Here is a 27,874-nt window from a genome sequence, read left to right as displayed (position 1 = left end):
TGTGTGTGTGTGTGTGTGTGTGTGTGCGTGCGTGCGTGCGTGCGTGCGTGCGTGCGTGTGTGTGTGTGTGTGTGTGTGTGTGAGAGAGAGAGAGAGAGAGGGAGAGATTCAGAATTAAATGTGCATTAGGAATTAAGTGTTTACAAGGTCAGTATAAAAAGGATTTAACTTTTATTCTGAATTAAAAAGGAATTAAAGTTCCCATGTAAACGTGAGTGTCTCAAAGTGTTTCTCCAAGCATAACTTCATGCTGGTGCGTTGCTTTTTTCCCATTGTATTCATTTAAATATATGAAAACACAATAGTTATCACTCTACACATTTCACAACAAACCTAAATGTCAATGACGTCCCACCTTCAAACACAACCTCATTTGCCCATCCATGAAAAAGCTACGTAACCTCCTACATTTATATAGCAATACACACTTCCTACAGGCACTGCACTAGTTTCTTTAAACAAAATTGTTTTTGAAATAAACTATTCATTAATGTATATAAATATTTTATTATTTATTTGCTTCATGTTGGAAATAATATGTTCACTTGTTGAAATGTGTTTAATATGACCTTCATGTACCATGAGTTAACAACAAAGTCCTTGGAAAATATTTCTACACTGCAGTGAGACAAGTTTAACTTTATAATATACTCCAAAGTGTGAGTTATTTGATAACTAATGAACTATATTTTAAGCAGTTTTAGTATGAAGTTACACTCGCATGGAAATAATATTAAATGTAAATATATTTATACCTCAGCAGAAACAATTTCATTGAAAACTTTATTAATCAATTAATTTTTTAAAGAAAGGAAAGAAAAGAAACACAACAGTTGTAACAGTAGTGCAATTCAACAACCTTTCGTTCACTGACACCTTTTTTTTTTTTTTTTTTTTTACAAATCACTGACATAATACCAAGGCTATTGAGGGGGACGATAAGTTGACTTCTCTGTGGAATCAAACGCTGCAGCACCATTTAAAGTCTGAAATCAGCAGTTGATTGTATGACTCCTGAGGTTAGATTTGTCAGGACAGGAAATGGGACATGAAGGTCACGGCCTGGTGAAGGTCGTCCGTCAGCCCGTCGGGCAGGGACAGCACCATCGACGCCAAGCTGCGAGTTATTTCTAAGATCCTGCACGGAGAGTAGAGGGCTGTTTGTAGATCTTTGTTGCATTAATCATCACCATCGTCATCATCATTATCAGTGCTCACCAGTTAATATAATGAGCAGCCAGCCGTGGTTCATGCCTGGAGTCGTCGTCGTCGTCGTCTGTCACCAGAGTTTCCTTCATGTGTTTGAAGTTAGCCTCTATATCCTTCTTTATTTCAGAAAATACCTGAATTCCCCTGAATGAGTTGAGGACTTGCTGAGAAAAGAATAAAACAGGAGCACAAAGCAAAGCTTAGAGAAAAGAGAAAGCATGACGGTGTCGAAATATGGAGGAAAAAGATTGATCGATCTTACATATATAACTGAGAGTTGGTGGGGGATGTACTTGTGACTTCCAAGGTGCATGATGTCCTCTTCGAGCTGCTGACTCAGCACCAAGAGCTGGTTCAGTCTGGCAATATGGATGTAGTAATCTGAGGAAGAAGCACATGTATTTAAGGAAGTTTCACCCCTTCCTTTTTTTTTTTTAATTAATTAGGAGATATAACAATATAACAACATTTCAATCGCCAGTTTTCTATTGTACACAGTATTTTCAAACAAAGACACACATGTCACTCATTACAACAAATTATGTCTTTTGTATCATAATCAGTCAACTATTTATAACCTCACACACGTTTTTTTACATATATCAAAGGATATATCTATATAACCATACATATTAAATAAAGCAAAAGAGAAAATTAAATAAATAACAAAATGAAATTAAATAATAAAAAGTGGTCCAAAAAGGGGCCCATGTTATATCAAAGTGTTCTTTATTGCCTTTAGCTGAGAAAATGATTTTCTCCAGTTTAATAAATGACAAAACATCTTGTAGCCACAGGGATATTGAAGGTACCTTAGAAGATTTCCAGAGAAGTAAAATATTACGTCTCGCTATTAGTGATGTAGAAGTTATTATTTTAGAGTGAGCAGGTTCTGTGAGCAAAGTGTTTACTGGAACCCCAAAAACAGCCAAGAAATGGTTCATGACAACTTGAGTTTTAAGAACATTGGAAAGAATCGTGGAGTATTGGCTCCAAAACTTGTTAAGACTCGGGCACAGACAGAACATGTGACTCAGGTTACAAGGGCTGGCATGGCATCTTTCACATTGATCCACGATCTGTGGGTAAATTTGTTTCTCCCCTTCTAAAGTGAGTTATTTTGATCTGAAATATAGCTCATCAGCATCCATCTCTTACCATCCATCAGTGGCCTCTCCAACATGTCGACCGGACTGCCCTGAATGAGGAAAACCTCAACACGTGGAAACATTGCTGATAAGCCCACCATGTCCAGGTAGTCCTGAGGACACACACATCCAATATGTGAGATGATGCATCATAGAAAAGTCTCACGTTCTCCTTTTAGTACATTAAAGGTGAATATTTCACCTCCAGCTGTGGCATAGGCTTTGGTAGATGTTCAAGGCACTGCAGCATCTGGTCGAGAATCTCTGATCCTTAATGAACAGAAAAGGAAAGAGATAATAGTGCACGGTTGCTCATTAGGAATGAGATCAAAAAGCAAAAAAAAGACTTTTTTTTGGAAATGTAACACTTTAAACTCTTGTAAGAAATGTCTATCCCCATTAATAATGATACAGTAGGACCAAATGTATGGGCATCCCCTTTTTTTTCCATTTGTGAACCGCAATGAGTTGTAATTTTGTTTTTAATTTTGCCAATGTTGACAGATGGCGATTTTTCAGTTTTTCAAACTGATCCAGAATCAGTATATTGATCCGAATCTCTTCCATTTAATGGAGTACTTTTGTATTAATCCTGATAAAAGACAAGCATGAAAGTATGACCTCCTTTGTCGAGGTAAGAAAGAAATAAGCTGCACAGATGTTTTAACTTATTTAATTGCCATACATAAAGTGAGGATTCATACGCAAAACCCAAACCTTTCACAACAAAAGTCCTCGATATAGATTAAACAGTCATTATATCATTTTAAAAAGAACCCCTATGATCATTAATTCACTACTCTTTACTGCCTCCTTCTTCTAACACAAAGGAAGTTGTGCCCATTATATCTGCAGTAGCACTTCTAGGAATAAGGTGAACACATTATTTCTCTAACTGTTTTAATTTGACCGAGTGAGTTAGCTTTATTTGACTGTCTTATAATGTATGCATGTATGCACTTCTTTACTATCCCAGTGTGTTACACATACAGTACCTTGAACCTGGAAAGTGTCCGACTCCTCTGGGCTACAGCCTTGTTCCAACTGCTCCTGAAACTGGGATATAAAACAGTGACCTTAGTGGGTTTTACTCCCAGTGTTTTTACTTTAGTTTGGACTTAAACATGAACAACATGCTCAATTGGATTCAGGCCAGATGATTGGCTTGGCCATTGTTCAACACTGCTATTCACTGACAAAGAAACCCTTAGTTCACGTCTATCCATTCAGAAAGTCCATTTTCACCTTGGACACCCATCCATAGTTTGTTTTTATAACAAACAGCTGATTCTGCTCCAACTAACGTGTTGTCTCTCTTTTCAGTTTGCTTGGATTTTTTTTTTTTTGCGATATATACTATGGCCCTCGGATCAGACGATCACATTTTAATGGCCCTGCTGTGATAGAGATTGCCTATCTCGGTTTTAAGGTATTGTATTCCTAATGTCATATATTTATCTGATTTAGATTTTAAGACCATTAAATTAAAGCTGCAACCTGCACTGAAAGCACATATTGATTCCATTCTTTGACACCGTTTGTGGCTGTGGGCAAAGCAGAAACATTTAACTTTAGTGCAAGGTTTTTAGTGGGTTGCAGGCATTTTCTTTTGCATGAACCAAGAAGAGTGCTTCCATCCTGCAAGGGATGTATTCATACAACAGAGTTTGGTAATTAATTTAACCTATCAAGTTAATTTTTCTGTTGTTGTAGTAACCAAGTAGCTTTTGTAAGTAACCTTTGTAACCATCTGTTTTTTTTAAACTAAAAAGCAGAAAGGAAGATTGCTCTCCCCACTAGCAGCCTTACATGTTATATTGTTAGTGTGCAAATTCATATGTAGTCAAAGGTTAACACGATGAAAAATTTGTAATGCTTTTATTCTTTTTTTCTCAATTGTGTCCATCACCAGCCCTCCCTAGGGAAGGGTAACAAGACTTTATTAGGAGGAAAAATGTATAAAAAGAGAAGGCACTGTTACACTCGAGTGAGGGGGGGAAATATAAGGGAAAGGGAGTTTGGGAGGGTAACAAAAAAGAGGGATAAAAGCAGGGCCATTTTAGGTTGCACCATTAATATAACGCAGGGGTCGGGAACCATAGTCCTCGAGGGCCTGATTCCTGAGACTTTTAGATGTCTCCCTGCTCCAACATACCTGGTTGAAACCAATGTGTTGCCATCAAGCTCTGCAGAAGCATAATAACGAGCCCTTCGTTTGATTCAGGCAAAAATGCTGAGCCTATCATATTGTTGCTTCATGATCACTTTTGTTATCTCAGGTTTGAACTGCTACTGAGATGTTCCTTGTTTCGGGTCCTGTGCAGTGTTTTAGGCCAATTGGGAGTGAGTGCAGCAGTGGTTGGACTGGAGTCGTGTCTACCTGCTGCATCTGTGCTCTGATTAGAAGGTCCAGGTGTCCACAGAGACACAGCATCTCCAGGCCCACTTGTTCTGGGCTCAGCTGGACAGGCATCAGTGGTCTCTTCACCTGTAGCTCCACTGAACCGTACACACAGCACACTGCCATTCACTCCCTTCATCATCACAACACTTCCAACATATATGCATGTTATCAATCCTGCAGGTGTAGGAGGAAGGCTGAGTGATGATGATGATGATGATGATGTTAGCGCTGACTCACCTTTGAAAGCCTCATGATAAGCGCTGGGCTGACACAGCGGCTCAGAAACGCGCACTGCCATATGTTATTTATCGGTCTGAATGATCACACTTTATCCAAATAAATCAAGCCCAGTGATCGAATCCATCCGGTGCACATGAATGTACACGCCACACACAATGGATGGAAGCGCAATTCATTGCATTTAGCGTGAAGAGACTAACGCAGTGCTGCGTTCGAGGTTTGCATCTTAAATCCGACAAAAGGCTTCTTCATCCCCAGTCCGTTGTCACTCCCTCTCTGGGTGAGCTCATCTGTCTCCCCTCCATGGAGGATTCACGTACCGCTCAAAGCATGGGAGATGATAATAAGTGAGACTACACGCCCTCTACAGCAGTCTCAGTCTGAGCCTGAACGCCCCTCAGTCTGCACAGGCTCACCATCAAACAACAATGATGTCATGGTTTCAGTGTCAATGATCCTGGTTCCAGGATCAGGATCACTGATCCAGATTAATATCGGAGATTGGTGGAGGTTTGACACTCGTTTTGTAATTTAAAAAAAAAAGAAAAAAAGTAATTGTGTATTTTTGTTGTCATTTTGTAAATGTCCCTGTTTTTTTTTTTGTTTTTTTTTTGCTTTTGTTGTCATTTTCTGAAATTTCTCTTTTTGTTGTCATTTTGTTTTCATTTAATTTCTTTTTAATGTATTTGAATCTTCTTGTGTAACCTTTGTTTAATTTTGTATATTTCAGTCATAATTTTATATATATTTTTGTGCATTAATTATACTTTGACTCCACACACAGTGGTGGTAAGCTACTATTGTAGCCACAGCTGCCCTGGGACAGACTGGCGGAAGCAAGCCTGCCATACTGCGACATCTGCCCCTCCGACCACCTCTTGCTGTTTTTGTGTATTTTTAGGCTTTTTTTGTTGCAGTTTTTGTGTTTTGCTCTCATTTTGTATGAAAGCATATCTGTACCAGAATTCAATTTAAAATGGATTAATGCCACAGATGTTTCCATAATTTTGTGTATTTTTCTGGTCAATTCATACATTTCAGTTATGTTGTGTATTTTAGACTTTTTGTTCAACCATTAATTTTGTATATTTCTGTCATCATTTTAAATATATTTTTTGTTACTTTAATGCATTCATTATTCTTTCACTCCACACTCAGTGGTGGTAAGCTACTTTTGTAGCCACAGCAGCCCTGGGGTAAACATACGGAAGCGAGGCTGCTATACTGCACAATCGACCCCTCCGACCACCTTTTGTTCTTTTTGTGTATTTTTAGGCTTCATTTTATTGCATTTTTTTTAAACGTCTGTTATTTTGTGTATTTTTGAAGTCATTTTGTACATTTCTCCATCATTTTTGTGCATTCAATCTGCATCAAAAGAAATTTAACTTTTGAATATCCTTTAAAATAATCAACCAAAAAAGAAGAAGAAAAAAAAAACATTAGGGTTCAATCAATTTTTACTCTATTTTCAAATAATTGCACCGCATAGTGCAAGGCCAATCTTAATTTTATTTTTTTAAATCAAGAAAATGTCAACAGTTTTTTGATTGAGCCCGTTTTTCAAAATACACTTGACTTTTTCCAGTCTTGTAGCACATCGTTCCACAAGGCTGGTCGTGCAGATATCCAATTGCACAGCTGTAATAATATAAGTAGATGGTTTTTCCTGCCCCACTCTCTAAGCTAACAGCACTGTTAACCACTCCTAATGCATCCAGTGTGATAGAGTGGAGGCCTGTCTCTACCTTCACTGTAAGTGGCTCAACAGTCACTGATAAATGGATGCTGCGACCTCTACACGTGGACGCTCCAACTGACTCTGGCCTTGTTTATTAAATAGCAAAGTTATACAATGTGTCTCAAAACTTTCAAATGTTTTTTTCTTTTTTAATAAAATACAACTGGCTTATAAAGTTTATCACAGTTTTACAGTATCCAAAGCTTGATTCAACAATGCAGAAGTATTGACAAAGAAAAGCAAGAGGACAGTTAAATAGTGTGCTAAGGAATGTGCCTCCATATACTACAATAACACCAGTCTGGCAATAGAAAAAAAACCCAATGACAAATCTTCAGCAAAAAATTTCAATCAACCGATTCTTTTGAAAATCAAATATACAACAATATACATTTATTGTAAACAGCACCTACTTCAATAGATATTTTCGTTTACAAGTGCACCTCAAAATAGAAAAGTTTTCTGCTGCTGCATGCATTTTTTCACTCTGACACACTTCACTCTTTTGTTCAAACTGCAATGATGTATCAGGTGAAAAGTCCAGAAGCTGAAGCACAAACAAGCTTGAGCTGAATTTTTACAGCTTTCTCTGCTTTCTTGTGAGCTCACAGATGCACAGTCTATTCTCATTATGTGGCTTCTTCTTCTTCTTCTTCTTCTACTGACGAGTACCAGGAGGAAGAGTGAGGTTGGCCATCAACTCGTGCACAGATGCAAATATAGTACACTCACCTAGAAGAGGGAGAAGAAAAGCTTGTAAAAAATATTTCACAAGACAAAATGATCAATCGATGCCAGTTCAAAGGAAGAAAGTTATTTAATGATGAACGCAGGGCGAGCAGAGTCTCACCCGTCCTGGCGGGATGCAGCTCGTTGAACCGTTTGAGGATGTTGGAAACCATAAGTGCTGCTGCTCCCGAGGAGCTGTGCTGCCTGGGGATGTCAGCCTGCTGAGTCAGGCCTGTTGCCATATCATACACAATGGGCACGATGATGCTCACTGGCTCCTGGGGAACTGGGATGCGCTGAGTAAGCTGCAACTGTGGCGAAAAAGAGAAGAAAACATTACAACATTTTAGTTGTTTTACACATTCACATGTTTATGGCTGATGCGTGTGCAAAGTAAGGATGGGCTGACGCACAAAAAAGAGCATCTTTGACTTTAGCACCACAGCTATCGTGCCCGGTGGGGCGATGGGGGGAGCGCTGGGAGGGATGGTGAGACAGAATTGGACGTTCCACTTCAGTTGTCCCGCCTGGTCCGGGAACTGCACAGAAACATTCATATCATAAGTAGCCTCTCCATCATTTCATATGCTTTTTAATTTGTGGAACAGAGGGCCCTCCAAATCCCTAACTGTGTCTTGAACATTGATTCTCTCAGGCTTATTCTACAAATTTAAAACAATGAGTGGAGTTTAAATTGGAATTTATTAACATGCAAATGCAACGTTTGTCATTACTGCAATAGTAAGTTAATAAGGTATCCTATGTAATATGTAGCTACTTATTGTCTCCTATTGTCAGAAGTGTGATAAAATGGCCTCTACAGCATAAAAGAATCCTGTTACAAAAGATTACAAGAAAATATAGTATTGTATTGAGCAATAGTACTGTTAGTTTGTGGTGAATTTATCCAAAAAATAGCTTAAAAAGGAATTAGGAGCATTTGCTGTTTATTTTTAAATTAATTGTTAAATATTTTCAAGTACCTCCTGCAATGTGCTCCTGAACCCCTTGGGGTATGCGCACCCCTGTTTGGAAACCACTGGTCTAAAGCACCAGAGTCCAACAGTAAATAAGGATCATATACAAATACATTTGATCAAAAACCTACATAGCGTTAAAAAGAAAAATGTCTGCTTCTATTCCTGTCTCCCACTCGGATATGCCACCAAATCCTTGGACATTTGACAAACTTACAAAACAAAAATACTCTAGTCTTACCAGTTCCAGCTTCATGATGCGCACGCAGTCACGAAGGATGTTTGTAGGAGCCCCCAAAAGCTTTGTGAAGGCATTTAGTGTGTTGTATTTAAAGGGAGGACCTGCAACCTGCACAACAGCAGATAACAACAACAAAACAACTTGTGTTAAAACTATTATATCATTATCAGTGTTAAGGAATCAAATGTTTTAAATGTTTCTCAAAAAAAAAAAGAAGAGAAGAAGGAAAACGCTCCACTTGTGTATGTTTGAATTAACTTACTCTGGTCTCAAAGAACCTCTCCAGCACCTGCAGCTCCTCCTGGGACCAGGGTCCTGTGTTTTCTGGAGTGACTTTGAGCTGCAGTGTTTGGTAGTTCTTTGGGTTTAGAGCTACTCGGCACTTGAGCACGTCTGTTTTGAACATGATGACCCCCGGCTCATTGGAATTCACGATAGTCAACTAGAAGAAGAGTATGACACAGTCACGGTTAGTGAATGTAGTCCCAAACAAACTTGCGCTAACAGACCAATGGTCAGTTTCTGTGGCACTCACGTTAGCCTCCTGCTGGATGATCCTCAGCAGGTGGCGTCTCATGATAACTGAACCCAGAAATCGCTCCAATGGTGAGCATAGGTAGCTTCCTGCCAGGCCTGGTACCAGGCAGGGAGTGGGTGAGGGGAGCAGGAGCACATGCAAGGCATTGTGGGTAAGGATGGTAGGAATAGAGGCAGCCCAGGGGCGCTGAGGTAGTTTGCGGGGTGGAGGCATACTGGTGGGCATGACTTGTGAACCTAAATCAAAGAACAAAAGAAGACATGAAATGAACACATGATGTGCACAGTCAGATGAAAACATCTGACTACAAATCCTCACACTAATTCTATTCCTTTCCAAATGTATTGTTCACATCAAGATTTGTAAAGCTTGTTATTGACAGAGTTATACACAGTAAAAATGTTACGCTCTCGAGTTTTTAAGTAAACCCATATTTTCTTTCACATATTCAAAACATTTCTAATATCCCAGCTAAAACATTTTGGATTGTTATTTTATTGGTTTATTTATCAAAGTGTACATTAATATATCAATACTGAAAATTTACCAGATATTTTTAATCTGCAGTACATGGACAGAATGTTCAATTGTCTCTCTAAATGAATAGTACTTACACAAATTACACAAAATGTAAACTGTTATCGTTTATTTAGTCACCCGAATGACATCAGATAATTCCAGTTGCTGAACAGCAAACTTCAAGAAAACTTAATTTTTCCCTTATTTATTTTTTGGCTCATTCTCATCATTTGGTGCTGAAGCGCAGGGAACAACTATGATCTCCCATAGCCATGAAGGCATCATGTTTACATGCAGCTTTTTCTGCCAATGTGCGTCTTGTTTACATGTGTTCTGTGTTGATTCGCTGGAAGGCTGGGGAATGGGCGGGCATAAGTGAGGAAAAAGTAACACATTCTGTTCCCACAGGGAAGTGTGAATGAATGATGGTGTTAAGACGGTTCTTTGTGTGTTTGATTGTTTACCTTTAGCATCATAGACTATTGTCTACAGGTTACTACGACCTCCATTAAAGCCTGTAAAACTGTGATAACAGCTCGAATTGTCCTTACAATACCTTTTGGGCAGAGCTGCGGTGTGTGCCCTCCCCACCCCCCCTCCCCTAGCAGCGCAGGGCGCCGTGCTACTAATCTAAAGGCAGCAAGATGTATTAAAAGGTTAGATTCCAGAGTTTGATAAATCGATATCGGGCTATACAAAGGAGAATCGATTCACATTGATTGATTGATTTTTTAAACCAAGTCTTACTCACCAACTAAATATTTGAATTAATTTGATTTCAAACATGAACACAACAGCAGTGTTTCTGACAATGAAAAAAAAAAAGATAATAGTAATAAAATAAAGTAAAATCAATTAAACAAAAATCCTGCTCGTGAAGCCTGTACATGTAGGACATGAGGAAAGAACATAAATAAATAAAAATTATCTGAAGTAGAGAATTTGATGAAAGTAGCACTTACTGGTCCCAGCACGAGGGGAATGAGGGTCAGGAATAGGTGAGTGCAGTGAAGGGTTACCCGGGGACATGCCGGGAATTCTGGCTCCAGGAGAAGGACCTGAGACTTGAGGTGAGCCGGGCCATTGGCCTCTATTACTGGGAGACACCATGGCATAGGGAGAGCTGGGATCCAAAGCACCTGGAAGAACCAAGAGGGATCAGCCTAAGAGGAAAGCTTTTCATACGAGAGGAGAGGAAGTCAGATTGTGCACCACTGTGTGCCCACACTTTTCTGATGAACCATTAGTCCTGTGCTGCTTAAAGCTTTTGGTTGAAACCATTTAAACAGCCTTTTCACAGCAGAATAAGGACCAGGCCAGCTGCTTACCGTGGGGACTGGCAAAGCTGGTCTGACCCATGGCTATGCCCAAAGAGGACGGAGATGGGGTGGGCCCAAAAGGAGAGGGTGCTCTAAGGACTCCACTAGGGGAGCTAGAGGCATGGATGTTTCCTGCACACATACACACATCAAAGGGCTCATCAGATGTGCTGGATCACCACTACACACACACACACGCACGCACGCAGGCTAAAGCCAGATGGAAAACTGCAAACTCCGACCAGGCTGAGATGGAGTAGAATGGGAGGAGCATGACTAACAATCATGCTTTGTTCACTTTTGACTGTGAGGTGTTCATATGTTGCATAAGAGACACAGATGAACTAATGGCATCACAAAAAAAGGATGGGCACACGGGGCTGTGCTTTCTGACCAACAAGCTGTGCAAGCAAACTCAAATCAGCAAGGATGCTGATGACCAGAGTGTGGTAGAGTCGCAATGACAAAACAGCACAGAATGATGTTTGTTTAGCACAACTAGACACGCAGCGGCCACACATCTAATGTTTTACCTGGTGACTGTGTGGGCAGCATGGATTGGGAGGGAGTGACATTGGCATGATAATTTGGTGGCGGAGAAGTCAAAGGGGGATAAACGCCTCCTACGGCTGTTCGTATCATCTGTGGCTGCTGTTGAGGTTGTAACAGGTCCATTATGTCCACGCTCACTGGCGAGGGCGGGTTGTCATCCTCGTTGACCGAACGCCTGCGAGCATCCTGGTTGCTATCAACAAACATGTTCAGGAACGTCTGTGGAGAGAGGAAAAAAAGGAATTACAAGAGTTGGTACAAACAGATCAAATTTGTCTTGATAATGCCCATTAACTGCATGTGACCCTGTTCATTAACAACAAACAAAAATGAGGAAGGAACACGATAGTTAGACCAATGATGGAAGCTAGTTGCAGCAGAAGCCAGTTTTTCATGAAACATATCGTCATCTACAATTTAGAGAAGCCAAGAAAACTTTGCAAGCAAATAATATATTTAAGTGTTGTGCTAAATATCAGCACTAGTGTGATTTGGTCGTAGACACGAAGCCGGAGGCCGGGTGCCACAGATGATTTGTGAACAAAGGCATTGATCTTTTGATAGTACTTGCAATTAAAGGTCACTACAGGTACCTTTTGAATTAAAACCACCAAGTTTAGATACATGCATCTCCACTTTCTGCACAATACTTCCATTTAACCAGCACACAGCAACTCCATAGTTTGTAATAATGGATTATTGGGAACAAAAATCTCATCAAACAGTTAGGATTTTCCAGGATTTCAAATTTGTTAATATTGAAAACATTATAATCAGCTGTAAAGGCAACAGATGGAATAATTTTTGCGATGTAAATACTGTTGAAATTCAAAATAATCCAGTAAACAGGATCTTCTGCTGCTGATCCTGGTATACCTTGAGTCCTGGTGCAGGGTGAAACCCCTCTACGATCTTGGAGCTGTCAAAAAGGCTATAAGCTCCATCCCTGATGGCAACCACACCACGGCTACGGCAGTAGATGTCGATGCAGTACATGTTTCGGAACGCCAGTCGAATGTGTGTGGGTGACTGTGGCAGGATGGAGAAGCACTGGTAGGCAGTGTTGTTGCGCTGGGTGAGGCCCAGCATGGGCACTGTGGGGAGCTTGTTGATGGCATTCAGAGGGGCCAGTGTGTCAAAAAGCACCTAAAGAAAAAAATATGTGTAAATGCAAGCCATAATAACATATAATTTCATTGCAGTACAATTATGTACTGCAATTAAATAATAAGTCACATTTCAAAGTAGGAATGAGTGACTTTGAATATTGTGTGGATCAAAAAATTGCATTGTTCAAGCAAATAATTATACACATCACTGTAATTTTTTACCTGCAGCAGTTGCACCACATTTGGGTTTTTGTTGAACATCTCCTGCAGTTGATGGAGGATGATATTGTGGCAATTGGAGCATCCTGAGTTTGGTCCCACTGTGCCCAGTGCGAGGTGGAAACGTTGGCTGCTGGAATTCCACTGAATGGTAACAGAGCTCCCCTTGGTGCTGCCGTAGCACAACACCATCTTACGGTAGTTATACAGTCGCACCTCTGAGAACAAGCTCAGGTACGATGGCATCTCTGGAGGAAAGAAGAGTTTCATAAAGCATCTGCAGGTAACTTAAACATCCTTCTATCCGTCTGTGATTACTCGCTAACTTTAGCCACAAAAGTGTCAGCTGCGCACTGCTTAAGGGGGAGTAAATGCCCCTTAGGAGAGCTCTTCTTCTCGGCTTCATTGTGTATTACAAAACTGCAGAGTTGGAACTGTCGCCCCTTGCAGTCACAGATTTTTTATGGGTCACAACTGTTTTTAGCCTCTTTTGGTAAACAAAAAGAAGATTTGTATTTTGATCAAAAAAGATGATCTAAAAAGAACGCTGAATGCTTCACTCCAATAGCAAACAATGGGCTGTTTACATGCAGTGGGGCCGTCTGACATCATCAATCACGTGATTTCAAGATGGCGAAACACAGGCTGTTAAATTGTTCCATTTCAAAAAGGCAATACAAATTTATACAGTGCATAATAATGCTTTTTGTTTGGCGTAGATCGTCTCATAAGTACATTTCTAAGACTTTAGGCCAGATGTGTAAAAACAGTGCAGGATAATTTTAATACAGTACAATGTAAGTTTGGAGAAGTACGTGCACTCACCTGGCAGTGCACGCGAGAAGTTTAGAACGCACTGATAGAGCTGACTGATTGCATTCCAGTCATTGAGAAACATCTCCACGACTTTCCGACCTCCTACTGGTTCCGACAAAGGGTTTTCATAGGTCAAATATACATGTCGAGTGGAGGCTGAAAAGTGGGCACACATATGTGTCATTATTCATGTTTGGACATAAAATACAAAAGTTTATTTTACACTTGCAAACTTTAAGGCCCTAAATGTCACTCTGTGCATATTGCCCACCTTGCTCTTTGCTGTGAGTGCTGTTGAGAGGACAGTTGGCTAGCACAAGTTCTGCCACCCAGGTTCTGTTGTTTCTGCCCTGAAGGCGGAAGGTGCAGTCCAGCAGGGAGCGCTCTAAGGCTCTCCTGGTCTCCTCTCCTACACTTTTACATGAAGGAATCCTGCAGGTAAAAACACATAAATTACTCTCTGAAGTCAATTAAGAAATAAAATTACCTGCATAATCTGCTGGTCATTTTTCAGGAAGAATTACTTCAGCAAACGTATTGCATGACTGCTGCCATCTCCCTCAACTTGGGCCCCTTGATTTGGAATCTCCATGTTGGACAGCTATGCAGAAGTAAACAGACATACAGTGAGCAAAAAAGACTCAATCAAATATGAATGATGTGAACCTCCACAGCAGGATGTACCTCCGTTCGTAGACCACAAAAAGGCATGTTGGTATCACACATAGCTACAAGGTGAGCCAGCTCTTTGTTGAAGGCACACATTTCCCCAGAACGCTTTGGCTTCTTTGGTTCTGAGTCTCCCTGCTCGCCAGAACTCTACCAGACATAAAAATAACTTTAATTTAATAATTTTATATACTTAGATTAACTGGAAAACTTTTCACTAATTTTGTCCATTTCTATTTGAGTCCTATAGTGTGTAGAAAAACTGTAAAAAAAAATTAAAAAAAACAAAGCAAAACATTTTCATTGTAACCAGATTCCTGTGTAAATGACTACCTTTCTTTTTGTCCCTGCTCGCACCCAACTGCCTGTTGCCGTGTCCTGGGCATGTGCAAGTTTGGATTTGTAATGTTGTAGAAGCTGTGCACACAGGGGTCCATCCTCTCCCTCTAATTGAGTTACTGACAGGAAGGAGTACTTGAATCGCAATGCTGTCGGACTACCAGGTATGTCAAACATTTCCACTATCTGTGATAAAAAAACCCAAAATAAAATCAAAGTGTTAAAAACATGTCAGTGTGAACATGAAGATAAAAGCAAATTGCTAAAGAACTCACAATGTGGTACTGAGGGAGACGTGTGAGCTTTATGAAGAGTTTGTGTTTGGAAAGACTGCCGACTGGATGAGAGTCCGAGTTTGAGAGATGAAGAATATCGGTGCACACCGTGGGAAGGTGTTTTACTGACTGTCGACACCGTTGCTCCCCAAGCCAGAACCTGTCCACAGATGAAAACAGAACCAAAATTATGAACACACTCAGAACTGGTTTCAAAAGTTGTAAAGTGATCTGCAATTAGAATAACATATCCTTTCAAATCACATTAGATTTTAAAATCTAATTATTTGTTGGGTCATGTAGTGTATTATTTTGTATGGTGGACTTACTTTAGCTGTTGAAGCCAAGATATGATGCGCTTCATGTCATCGTTGATGTTCTTTTCAATGTCGTCCAGCATACTCTGATCTAAACAAACAGCACATACGTTCGTCAAAAACTTTATGCAAACCAACGGTAAAACCTAACAATTCTGATGTACAAAAATGCAAATAAGGAAATTAAGTGTCCACATATTTCCTAACTTCCAAGAAACACAATTTTAACTGAAGGATAGATACAAAAGATCCTGACTACAAATAAGAAACAAAATACGAACAGCAGCTTGCTTGTGCTTACCTAAACCGTACAACATTGGTTGGAACATCCCCGAGTGCAAGTCCACAAAAACATGTAAACACTCAGAACGACCACAGGGCTCCAGTATTGGAATAATGAGCGTAGGTAAAGCGGTCTCAATGAAAGCTGAAAAAAAAATTAGTAAACACTTGCTTCAATTTCCCAAAAGACTTCAAATAAGAGCCAACAGAAACCGAATTAAGAGAATAAAACACAATCATTACAAAAGAGTTAAAGTGTAAGTACAACCCCAGGTTTTGCTGACCTACCACTAGAAGGAAATACAAAAAAATGCCTTGATTATGGCCTTTGCTCCTAGAGTAGTTAAGACACGCCCAGTGAAAGCAGCCACGCCCCCACAGAACTGCACAGTTCCACATGGAGCTGTCAAGCAATGCTAACTGATGGCTGTGAGAGGAGGAAACTAGTCCCTTCACCCATTTTTTATTAGCGGGGCAGGGCCAACAGTGACGGTTAGTGATGTTCCTGATCCAAAAAGATGTCACTGATCTAATCACAGCCAAAAATTATAATAGCTAACCGTTCAACCAATAGAGGGCATTTTACCACTAAAAACGCTAAATGTACATATTTGGTCTAAAATGTGAAGAGTGGGACTAGAATCAACAAACTACATCACTTCATACTCATATATATAAAGTTAGGTCCATATATATTTGAACAGAGACAAAATGTTTCTAATTTTGGTTCCATACAGTACCAAAATCAATTTTTATTAAACAACTCAGATGTAGTTGAAGTGCAGACTTTCAGCTTTAATTCAGTGGGTTGAACAAAACGATTGCATAAAAATCTGAGGAACTTAAGACATTTTTAACCACAATCCCTATTTTCAGGAGCTCAAAAGTAATTGGACAAACTAAATAACTGAAAATAAAAAGTCTTGCACTCATAGACATCACCAGACCCAGGGATCCCTCCTTTTCAATTCTCTGCCAGGCCTTTACTGCAGCATCTTTCAGTTGCTGTTTGTTTGTTGGCCTTTCTTTCTGAAGTTTAGTCTTTAACAGGTGAAATGCATGCTCAATTGGGTTGAGATCAGGTGACTGACTTGGCCTTTCAAGAATATTCCACTTCTTTGCTTTCATAAAGTCCTGGGTTGCTTCCTCAGAATTCATCCGACTGGTTCTGTCCTGAGTCATTTCATCAATAAACACCAGTGACCCAGTGCCACGAGCAGCCATCCATGCCCAAGCCATCACACTGTCTCCGCCATGTTTTACAGACGATGTGGTACGCTTTGGATCAGGAGCTGCACCAAGCCTTCTCCATACTTTTTTCTTGCCATCATTCTGGTAGAGGTTGATCAGAACTGTGATGGCTTTTTAGATTTTTTTTTTTAGCAAAGTCCACTTAAGCTTTTCTATTCTTTAGGCTTATGAGTGGCTTGCACCATTTAGCGAACCCTCTGTATTTACAGTCATGCAGTCTTCCCTTTATGATGGACCTGAACAATGACATGCCTACCCCATGGAGAGTGTTTTTAACTTGGTTGGCTGTTATGAAAGGGTTATTATGTGATCATCCACCACTGTTGTCTTCCATGGACGTCCAGGTCTTTTTGAGTTGCCAAGTTCACCAGAGCTTTTTCTTTCTTTCTTAGAATGTACAAAACTGTAGATTTTGCCACTCCTAATGTTGTATAAATTTCACGGATGTTGTCTTCTCAGCAAAATCTTACAAATACAAGCTGAATACGAGCTGAAACTCTTAAACCCTTCTTCCAATTTGAATGTGGATACCCACATATGAAAGCTGAGAGTGTGCACTTCATGTTCATATTCATTATATAACTATAAATGGAATATGTCTCATTTTACAGGTAACAAAACTTGTGTCAGTGTCCAAATACATAAGGACCTAAGCGTATTCAGCAGAAAAAAGTGGTTTTAGGTTGTACTTACACTTTAAGTTAAGACAACATGAAATTCCTAATTATACTGGAGTTTGCATTCTTGTTTAAATAAAGACAAGATATTATTTTTCTTTTGTGAGTTAAAGAAAAAGTGTTTAGACGCACAATTGTCACTGGGATTGTTGGTCTTGAGAATGGCTTTTAGTTCCTGCAACTTCTGATTGGATCGTGCATGGACACTGTCGATCAAAAGTTTCTCCACAGAAAGGTGATCAATCTAAAGCCGATGCCAAAAAGAAAAAAAAAAGTCTTATTAGACAATACAAGAGACTGGCAGCAAAGTAATGCTGAAAACAAATGATACAGCACCCTACCTTCATGGCCCTTTCCATCAATTTAGAATCACAGGCTGGGAGAGGAGGCTCATGGGAGATTTGTAATGGCTTTGATCCATCGGATTCATCAATCCTAACAGTGACTTTATGTACGGATGCAGAACCCGTTTTTCTTCCCAAAACCTGTTGGCTGGGAAAAAAATTAATACCAAAAAAAATAAAAAACCTTAGATAGAAAGATGGATATTCCATTGTCATATCTCCATCACATAAATTGTGCAATTCTTTAAAAATACTTTGACTTTCTTACTTCCAGACAACAAGTGTGAGATACTTGGCAGGCACGTATCTTTCCTCTTGCACCAGGTCACCCCAGCGCTCCCTGATCAGCATCAGTGTCTGCGAGTGCAGCACCTCGAGCTGCAGCGACAAGCAGAAAGAGTCTGCAGATGATGCGATTAAAGAAAATGGCGTGTGGAAACGGCCAACCATGTGGATCGAGGTGAAGCTCATACACGTTTTCCAATTAAAAGTCACATCCCACACACACGCGCGCACATATCCTCAGGACACACTCCCTCACTAAAAGAGCCATTTGTCCCGCACACAGGCACGTCTTTGACTGGAGGGGGAAACGCGGAGATGTACTAATTAGCTTTGTGATTACCATGGTTGTGCTCAGCCTGCCTGCTTGAATGAGGACTTTGATGATAGCATGAATGTCAACAAGCAGTTGATCTCTTAAAAAAAGCATTTACCTTTAGAGTGACTTTTAATAGCCTAATAAGTGACGGATCGATGAACAAAACATCCCTCATCCAGGCCTGACAACACAATTACCAACTTGACTGGTGGACTTTATATGTCGGCAAATAAAGTTAGTTTGAACTCAATTAGAAAAGGAAGCAAAACATTTTTACTGCTTAAGCTAAAGGTGCTGAAGTCCTTATCTACAAAGAGATAAAAGCACCTGACCAAACCTGGCTGGATTGCTGTGTGTACCAACAAAGGCACCGCCTGTTTCCTATATTTAACAAAAGGCATTTGTGTTTGTGAACTAACGAACGGGCAAAGAAAGATGCAATTCTGCAGCTGTGTTTCTCATTTAAATGCGGCACTGGTTAGCTTGACCGGTCAATACTCTACCACACACTCTAAGCCCACTGCAGCACAGGGCAGACTGGGATCAAAGCCAATGAAGTAGTTGCAGGCAAGACCTAAAAAAACAACTTTTGATTGCACTAAAAAAGGATACGTAAACAGTTGTACATGTCCTGTAGAGGTTTCTCATCTGCGCAGAGTCGTGCCTGGACCAGTTCGTGGATAAAATTCACCTGCAGACTATGAACCAAGGCTCTGCCGTCTGTCAAAACGGAAAAATGTAGGATGTCAATATATTGAACGGAAACAAACAAACCAGTTGCCAAAAATAAAACGGTTAACTGTGAACTGTAAAGTCAATGAGCATGTAAAAACTACTCCACAGAGTTCATTCTTAGAAGATTTTACCTCCGGTTTCTTTGTCTTCCACCAAAATTTCCAACTTCAGGAGTCTCCAGGGAATATCAGGATCATCTCCCATTACAGTCAACGTGGCCTCAAATTCTCCTTCCACACGAAACTTCACACGACCATTAGCTTCACAAATAAACATCCGGTCAACTTGATATTTGGAAGAAAAGCTGCACAAATGAGCGGTGGCTGTGACAGGGCAACTTACCTACTGTGAGATTTGCTAGTTGCGGCGGTAAATCGGTGGTGACGAGGCGGTGTCGCAGGATTTGATTTAACTGGTTTAGGGTGGACTGTTTTTCTGCTTTTGTGATGGGATCTGGAGGAATTATTTTATCCTACACAAAAGAGAAGAAAGTTAAGAAACAAGGAGTGAGGGGATCACATTTGCGTTTAAGAAACCTGCAAGGAACGAAGTTCAACACTTACTCGTATGCATGTAGGCAAACGTGGGTAAGACCCGGTAGTAAGCACATCGATGGCAAAAGGGATGGCAAAGCTGGGCAAACGGGCGTGTACCAAGGCATCTCTGGCAAGTGAAGCCAGCCGGTCAGCTGTGTCCACAAATAGGATGGTCTGCTGATCTAGAAAGCTGGAGATCATCTGTGACCGTAGCAAACAATGCAGAGATGTAGGAGTAGGCTAATTGTTAATGACACATCAAAATCGAAAAAATGCACGGTAGTAAAAGCTAAAGCCACATATCATACCGCACACTTCTCCACTTTCCCTGCATTGCTGGCCCACTTCACCAGGGCCAGAAGCCGTACAAACAGCTGCCTGGTACGACTCGCAAACTGGACGATTTCAATTTTTCTGAGAATTTCAAAGGAAAGAAAAGATATAGTCTCAGTTGTAAACAAATGTATTTCAAACGAGGGAAAAGGCAAGAGGACCTTACCTCTCCATGTCTGTTTTTCTGGGAAGCCTGCGAGAAAAATCACATTACAGTGGTTACAACAACAAAGTGGCTCCATAAAATTTGGGATAAAAATGAAGACATATTGGAATATTGAAAAGATTATGAAAGTGGAGTAGGATATTAAATAAAATAGGATTTAAAAGCCTCATTGAGTACTAACTATGTTATGTTATTCAAGACTGTATTCAAGCTGACAGCCTGAGCACGAGTCGTTTCTTGTTTGATTTTGTGTAACTTAATCTAAACTACAGCAGCCTGAGTTTTAAATGAATGTACATGTGATATATATATGAAACGATAAATAAAAACACTCCATCTTCCGGAACATTTTTAAATCATCAATGTTCAGGAACTTCACAGCGGCACATTTGAATGGTACCTGCCGTCCCGACATGCTAACATGCTGCGGCTGGAAAGCCAAATGATGGTAGATAGAAAGAGGCCTAAAAATGTTATTTTGAGAGCGACACAACCCTTCTGATTCATTATATCAATAATGTTTATCTTGTTGCTTTTGTGTAGTGAGTTACTGAATACTGAAAGTAAAGAATAACTGAACTGAACCTAAATTGTTATTTTGGACTTTAAAATTATTTATTATTTATTTTTTCATTAGTTTTGAGGTTCCAGTGTATTCTAATTGTCTTTTATTTGATTTATTTTATGCAATTGGAGAATATTCTTATGTTTAATTTAACATTTCTGTAACCCGTTGGTTAATAATAAATAGGTCAGTTCTTCTCTTACCTACTATTGCTGACTATTGTTCTATGTTTGAGTAATATCACTTGATCATCTTTTCTAACAATATAAAATAAGGTATAAAAGTAAGTACGATCCATGCTGTTATCGGTATCGAATTGATGCTACGAGTATTGGCCAATAAGCCTGCAATATTGGTATCGTATCAAAAGTAATTAGACATGTCCCAATACAACTTTTTCACTTCCAATGCAATACCGATATGGCAGTCTTGAGCATTGGTTGATACCGATATCGATACAAGATCAACACGAATCATATATACTTTTATTACTTATTTTGTAGTGTGGAATGTTAGAAAAGGCTTGATTATTTAAAAAAAAAAACAGACCCATTTATTATAAACCAATGGATTACATATAATTAAACTTTTAGAATAAGAATATACTATGATTGAATGAAAGAAATTAAAAAAAACAAATAGAAAATATTGAAAAAATAAATCCAAAAAAACAATATATATTATATCGGAGATTTGAGATGAAGTCAGATAAAATCAAATTTTCATTTCAATATCGGATCGGGGCACCCCTAGTAATAAGTATAATCAGGACTTTATGCCTGTAGGACTGTTTATTGTCCAAATGTTTGTGTTTCAGTGCATTAAACTGAATCAATTCCTGGATAATCAACATTTTTGTTTTACATTTCACCACTGAGGTGATACCTTGATGTTCAACAGTGTGTGCACATCTCAGCAGTATTTCAATTAAAGATTTGGTAAGCAGACATGTAACATTGTTAGATTATATACAGTGAGTTAAGTTTGCCTGAGTGTATATTTTTTCAGGATATTTGTAGTGTCTAAATAGACATAAGAAGGGAATGTATTGTGTACCCAAGCTGTTCAATGTTAGTGAAGTGCTTCTTGCGTTCAACAGCCAGAATAGGAAGAGTGTGTCAAACTAAAACCTCGAGTCAAGAAAAAGGCCTAGCTGAGCATACTACGAGATCCTTCTTGACAATCAATAAAGAAAATGGATAATGACTGGGCTCTATATAGTTCAGATTCTGGTATTAGTAACTGAATGCTCACTCTAAAGCTAGATTCCAGGTAGAAACGTTCAGATAAAATGTTGAAATTTCACATTTTTCCCTAAAAAAAATGTTTTTTTTTCTTTTTTTTGGGGTACAGCCTACATGAGATCAAAGTTAAACCATAGCCTATTACCGCCCCTGAAAATAGTCAAACTAATTAATAAATCAACAGACAACTAGGCATGCAGTTATTGGTTATTTCATTTTACCCAAAATAAGAAATTCATTAGTACAGCTCTCAGTAACATACGGAGCTATGCATGATTGGAATTCATTACCAAATTACATTGAACAACATCCTTTATTGTGTTAATAAATCCCTAAAGAGATTATTTATCAAAAAATATTAGTGCCAAACACAAATTCTAATACTACGGAACATTTATGTCTATTGTTATTGATTTTGTTTGAGCTGCAGTTGTTGAAATACTGTTGGTGTAATGCGATTATTATTTTTATGTGTTGTCATTGGGTAATCTGTGAACCCCTGGAAAAATAGCTGATATATTATGCTTCAACAATGGGGATCCAAATAAATAAACAATAAAAAAATAAACAAACATCAGTGTCCCGATCCAATATCGGTCCGATATCAGCCTGAAAACGAATTTCATTTCTTTCCCCAATTCATTTTTTATTTATTTTATTAAATTGTAGAATACTGTAGATATTATGTTGAACGTTAAATATTATGTAACCAATTGGTTAATAATAAATGTGTCCGTTTTTCTCATACTTACTGTTGCTGACTATTGTTCTCTGAGTAACATCACTTGATCGGGCCTTTTCTAACATTCCACACTACAAAATAAGTGGTTTTTATTAAAGAAAAAAAAAAGTAATAAAAGTATGTATGATTCATGATGATATCGGATCAATATCGGTACCGGCCGACACGTAATGCAGCAATATCGGTATCATATCGGATATAGAAAAAGTTGTAAACCTGATTAAAATATTTTTTTAATGCAGTGTGACTACAACCGTGACAAGAATAAAACTGGCAGGCTCGATGTAGGCAATGTAAATTCTAATTCATTTTTCGAATGTCATTATTATTCATTGATAAGTCTTGATCAGAAATGAGACATTTACCCGTTTACATTCAAACTCAAATAAAACAACCTAAACAATTCCGTAACACTGTAAATTTACTGAATGAACAAGCCTGTATGAAAAAACACAGATTTTATTTTATTATTATTATTAGCGTCAGTTAAAAATATGTACGAAAAGGGAAAGGAGTGATACTTTCAGGAAAGTCACTTAGCCGGTTAGCACCATAGTTAGCTACAAGGCCTTTATAAAGCTGCTAACTGTTACTTACAGCTCAGCCAGCAGGGTAATCTCATGGTTGGTCCTCTGCAGAAGGAACTCTATCAGCAGGCTCAGTCGGACCCCCTGTGTGGCCGGGGCCCCGGGTGGTTGTGGCTGCGGCCCGGAGACCACAGGGCCACCGAGTGGGACGAGCTGCCCGTCGGAGCCGTTCTGAACCGGAGCCATTTTACAAAGCGGTGCGGGACTAGCGTTCAGCTGCCTGGCCGCACAGCCTCAGCCTTGGCGGCTACAATGATCGGCGCTGTGTGCTGATTGAATCCTGGTCAAAACACGCCGGTTGGAGCCTCACTGCATTTCAGCAAACAGCTTGGCTCCCTAGTTTGCACTTTGAAGCTCTTCAGCTGTAGAAAACTCAGCACATTAGCCAAATTTCGTCACTCATTACGGTGAAGTCTCAGTTTCGTCCAGGCGCCATCTTTGCTGTGGGAGTCATAGCCGACGGTGCAGTAGGAGGGAAAGTCTGGACAGGCGGAGTGGAAGCAGGAGTCAATTAGTTGTAGTCATTACTATTCTCAACCATGGACAAAAAAACAAGGAAATGTCTGTCTGGCTGAATATTTCTTTCTGTCGATCATGTTTATTAGTAATTAATATTACAGCATTGGAAATCCTGATTTTCCTTTCAAATAGTGTGTAGATGGAACATGCAGTTGTCTGATAGGATGTGGGTTGCGCCCATGAAAAAAATTACAAATACTTTTCAGCAAAGGCCAAACATCTTAACTTTTGCGTTTGAGACTAATTTGGCGTATTGGATCTGTAATTCCTGGCCACGGGTATGTGAACACATTGTTTTGGGTATGATACTGTAAGATTTGGAATTGATCATTACTAAGTAAATACATGGCCAATATCACCGAAGACGATCCAGATATGTTATTATTTCTGAGGTTGGTGTATCATCAAACCGCTGACGCTTAGCTGGTTTTGTGAATATTTTTGTTAAAACCTAGGATACATTATGGGAAAAGTTTACATGTGACTACAAAGTACTCTATTCTTATATGATGAACCTAATAGAACAGTAACAAAACATTATGTGATGTTTTTTTCTTAAATATGCAAAATGCAAAAAAAAGTATTATTTAACAGTAAATTAACAAAAAATCTTTTTTGAGGAAGAGTTCAGAACTTATGATGCAACAATATACTTCCACTGATCTTGGGGAGTCGGCCAAGAGAAATTTTATCAATAAGTATTGAACTCATATGTATTAATTCAATATTTTTTACATTTAACACAAAAGGGTGATTATATTCATTCGTCTGAAATTGTTTCAATTTCAGTATGTTTTCTTTTTCTTTTTGCCTCTGTTATGTTATCAGTCTACGCATTTCATACTTGTATGGTTTGTACATGTTTCTTGGTGTTAAATTGTTCTGCATATAATTTTTTTCTAGTTGCATGCAGAAGAAAATGAGTATCAATATTTTTACGTTATCATCCAATATCAATACGAACGATGCATGCTATCAATATTTAGAATATTTTGGATGGATCCACCAGCAACTAGGGTACAGTAAAAATAATTTCCAATTAAAGCTGATATCCGGAGTTTCTTAGAAATCTATGTTCATGTATGATTCTTTTGAAATGCAAAAATATACCTAACTAGTTTTTTTTACTATAGTCTACTACATGTGGTCATTCATATACATTAATGTATATAAGTCCCTCCTTCATCCTTTCACCGAGTGCGCCCAGCCAATAGGCTTCGACTTCCTATTTTTGAGACTGTCAATCAAAGTACATGCGTAACTGTGGATGGAAACAAGGCCGTGCGTCACAACAGCAAACAGTTAAATGTGATTTTGGCTCTTACCTGACCCATAGACCTATATCAATGCGACCCGATGCAATCTTGTTATGTTCCGCGATGCGCATGCAGAAAAGTAGAGGCGTGGCTTCTGGTAGATTGACAGAGGCAGTGGGAGGAAGTGGAGCTGTTCAGGGCGGGACATCGAGACGTTCTCAGAAACTCCAGATATCAGCTTGAAGGTTCTTCTTCTATTAAGATATACTGTATGTGCACTGTGCACCCGTCAGCATTTCTACTACATTGGGAAAAAAAAACAATTCAACTCTTTAAAGACACATTGAATCAAAAAATCTATGCAAGACATGAGGAATACATGAACTACTGGCCTAAATCTAGGATTACTAACCCTATACATAGAAGAGGATTTGAACAAGCCAGCTGATTAGACAACAAAAACAAAAGGCCCCTCTTTGTATGATTATAAGGTATAAGGCAAATAAGGTTGGGAACATCTTGAGGACCCTCAGTAGCATCACGTAGTAGGAGTCCCAGACACCAGTCATATTCTGGCACCTTCTCCACTTGATGGTCACCAGCCTAGCCAGGCACTGCTGTGTGATGGTATCCCATTCTTCCTCAAGCATTTGCTGGGAGTAAAATTACAGGGAGGAATGAATTGCCTGCCAGAGTTCAACCACTTTGAACTCTTGTGGAGTCATCTTGGGCATGCTGCTCATGCCATAGTGGCCAACACATCCCAATGGCTGACTTAAGGGTGTGTGGGGCACAAGCAACACTTGTGGACAAAATCTCATATATTCTATAATAAATTATTTATATTTTTACAAGTATATTTGTAATTGTGAGAAAATAATTGACATTCACTTTTCTCGAAACCAGAGACTCCCTCTGTCTACAATGATTCTGTTAATTATTACCTCTGCCAAGGAGGTCATTTTCTCTGGCATTTTTTTAATTGTTTATTTGTTAGCAGGAATTCATCAAAAGTACAAAAAGGGTTTCAGATATTTACATTTATGTCAATACTTTCTAAAAGAAATAAGGAAGAATGAAGCAATTACAGAATCTAATAGAAAAACACGATCAATAATACAGGCATATGCTGGTAACTCCAAAACAACAATTTCCAAACTTTATCAAGGAATTATAAAAAGTAGAGGAGAGACCACAAACTACATCAGGGAGAGATGGGAAAAATAACTGAATGATAAAATAAGTGATGAACAATGGGAGAATATGTGTGAAACTGCCTCCTCTTCTCCTGTTCCATGTATTGGCATAAATTTTGCTTGTTCAATTTTTTGCTACCCTTAAAATGACAACACGTTTTACACTAATAGGCCGTACATGTTGGAAAAGTTGTGGGAATAATGGAGCGGAGTGCGGACCACCACCACAATTTTTTGGAACTGCCCAAAAATTCAAATATTTTGGAAGTCCTACAACTTATTTTTGGGCAGAATATTCCATTAAGATGCACAACATTTGATCTGGGTGATTTACAGAAGGAATGACAGGACATGGTAGATACCTGCTGAAAATAATGATTGCTTCAGCAAAGAAAGCAATAACTCGTAAATGCTTACAGAAGGATGCACCTACAGTAGATAGTTGGGTTGTAGTTATAAGGGAGGTTCATGAGGTGGAAAGATCGACCTTCTTACTACGCCTACAAAAGGAGTTGTACGTTGCAAAATGGACAAAACTAATGTTATACTTTCAGATATAAGAATAAAGTCCTTCCAAAGCCAAAAAAACCTACTCAACGAAGACAATACAGTGTATAAAATTCTATACAGTTAAAATAATATCAAATAATTTGATGAGTTAATGGATTTGAAGGGCTACAAAAATAACTTGAACTTGCAACACATTATAATGTCAGTCAACACATGCAAATTGCTTATTTCTTGCAACATATCGCGCAATCTATATTCTTCCAGAATAGTCTTTTTTGTTAAGGTTAGCCACAGGTGCAAGTTATTGCACAATGTGATACATTTTTAGGTTAACTAATTGTTTTTATCCTAATTTTATTTGAGGTTAATGTCATTAATCATCAATACCCTTTATAAAAATAACAATTCATTATTTTAATATTTTTTGAAAGCTATAGGGAGCTATTGAAAAAGAGTCAAAGATCCACATGAGGCTCCAGAGCTGCAGGTTGCATAACAAAATTACATTCAGACCATTTCAGTGCAATATTATGCAATAGCAGAATAAACTATAATAAAAGTAGTCAAAGTAAACATACAAAGAATTAACTGCTCCCTTTCTACAAATTTAGGATTTTACACATACATTTGTTCATCGACTAAATGGTGTATATCAGGGGTGTCAAACTCATATTAGTTCACGGGCCAAATATGGACCAGTTTGACTTTAAGTGGGCCACAAATTTTAGGTGGGAAAAAGAGAAAATTCAACATCAATGTCCCTGGTTTGCACTTTCACGTATGAATTATATATAAATTATAAAGTACGGTATGTGAGTATATCAATCCCTGCAGGATCTTCTCTTAAATTTCCCTGATTTTGTTAATTTGAGGAAATTTTGTGGAATAATTTCAGGCAAATCTGTCTGATGTTGGAAAAACAGTTTCTTTCAACAATTTGAGATTAAAAAAAAATAATAATAATTACTG

General features: G+C 38.8%; 2 protein-coding genes and 1 long non-coding RNA gene across 5 annotated transcripts; 1 reads left to right on the top strand and 2 right to left on the bottom strand.

Moving 5' to 3' along the window:
- The first annotated feature begins 384 nt into the window (after positions 1–384).
- LOC114455125 (uncharacterized) lies at positions 385–13,592 on the top strand. Its single transcript, XR_003672652.1, has 3 exons — positions 385–396; positions 8,214–8,216; positions 13,476–13,592. It is a non-coding gene; the product is annotated as an uncharacterized LOC114455125 (long non-coding RNA).
- Positions 911–5,409, bottom strand: LOC114455123 (uncharacterized). Of its 2 annotated transcripts, XM_028436165.1 has the most exons (8): positions 4,999–5,409; positions 4,738–4,856; positions 3,353–3,413; positions 2,560–2,627; positions 2,368–2,470; positions 1,472–1,590; positions 1,219–1,373; positions 911–1,138 (listed from the first exon to the last, which is right to left on the bottom strand). In XM_028436165.1, the coding sequence occupies exons 1-8, from the start codon at positions 5,057–5,059 to the stop codon at positions 1,030–1,032; spliced, it is 795 nt and encodes a 264-aa protein (XP_028291966.1). In that variant the 5' UTR covers positions 5,060–5,409; the 3' UTR covers positions 911–1,029. The 2 variants fall into 2 exon arrangements, with proteins under 2 accessions (XP_028291966.1, XP_028291967.1); XM_028436166.1 differs by lacking the exon at positions 4,738–4,856.
- med14 (mediator complex subunit 14) lies at positions 7,121–23,865 on the bottom strand. 2 transcript variants are annotated; one of them, XM_028436163.1, is made up of 29 exons: positions 23,435–23,865; positions 20,287–20,313; positions 20,096–20,201; positions 19,815–19,988; positions 19,594–19,723; positions 19,383–19,511; positions 19,129–19,236; positions 18,184–18,316; positions 17,913–18,063; positions 17,704–17,815; positions 15,663–15,788; positions 15,374–15,452; positions 15,045–15,204; positions 14,764–14,955; positions 14,446–14,580; positions 14,286–14,362; positions 14,033–14,193; positions 13,771–13,917; positions 12,949–13,193; positions 12,494–12,763; positions 11,599–11,836; positions 11,075–11,197; positions 10,709–10,885; positions 9,225–9,463; positions 8,952–9,131; positions 8,690–8,797; positions 7,885–8,010; positions 7,593–7,782; positions 7,121–7,474 (listed from the first exon to the last, which is right to left on the bottom strand). In XM_028436163.1, exons 1-29 carry the CDS (start codon positions 23,608–23,610, stop codon positions 7,401–7,403), a joined length of 4,293 nt encoding a protein of 1,430 aa, XP_028291964.1. In that variant the 5' UTR covers positions 23,611–23,865; the 3' UTR covers positions 7,121–7,400. The 2 variants fall into 2 exon arrangements, with proteins under 2 accessions (XP_028291964.1, XP_028291965.1); XM_028436164.1 differs by lacking the exon at positions 11,075–11,197.
- Positions 23,866–27,874: the final 4,009 nt, after the last annotated feature.

Source organism: Gouania willdenowi, chromosome 21, assembly GCF_900634775.1.
Source record: "Gouania willdenowi chromosome 21, fGouWil2.1, whole genome shotgun sequence".
In the NCBI taxonomy this organism is placed as follows: Eukaryota; Metazoa; Chordata; class Actinopteri; order Blenniiformes; family Gobiesocidae; genus Gouania; species Gouania willdenowi.
This window is presented reverse-complemented; position numbering and strand designations above follow the sequence as displayed.

Bases quoted from the DNA above. Each gene is read 5' to 3' on its own strand.
- LOC114455123 (XM_028436165.1), bottom strand. From the start codon at position 5,059: ATGGCAGTGCGCGTTTCTGAGCCGCTGTGTCAGCCCAGCGCTTATCAT. The intron at 1,374-1,471 runs GTAAGATCGATC...TTCTTTTCTCAG, and splicing joins ACCAACTCTCAGTTATATAT to CAAGTCCTCAACTCATTCAG. The intron at 1,139-1,218 runs GTGAGCACTGAT...CTCTCCGTGCAG, and splicing joins GCTGCTCATTATATTAACTG to GATCTTAGAAATAACTCGCA.
- med14 (XM_028436163.1), bottom strand. From the start codon at position 23,610: ATGGCTCCGGTTCAGAACGGCTCCGACGGGCAGCTCGTCCCACTCGGT. The intron at 19,989-20,095 runs GTATGATATGTG...CTACGGTCACAG, and splicing joins GGAAAGTGGAGAAGTGTGCG to ATGATCTCCAGCTTTCTAGA. The intron at 14,363-14,445 runs GTACATCCTGCT...ACTTCTGCATAG, and splicing joins TTTGTGGTCTACGAACGGAG to CTGTCCAACATGGAGATTCC.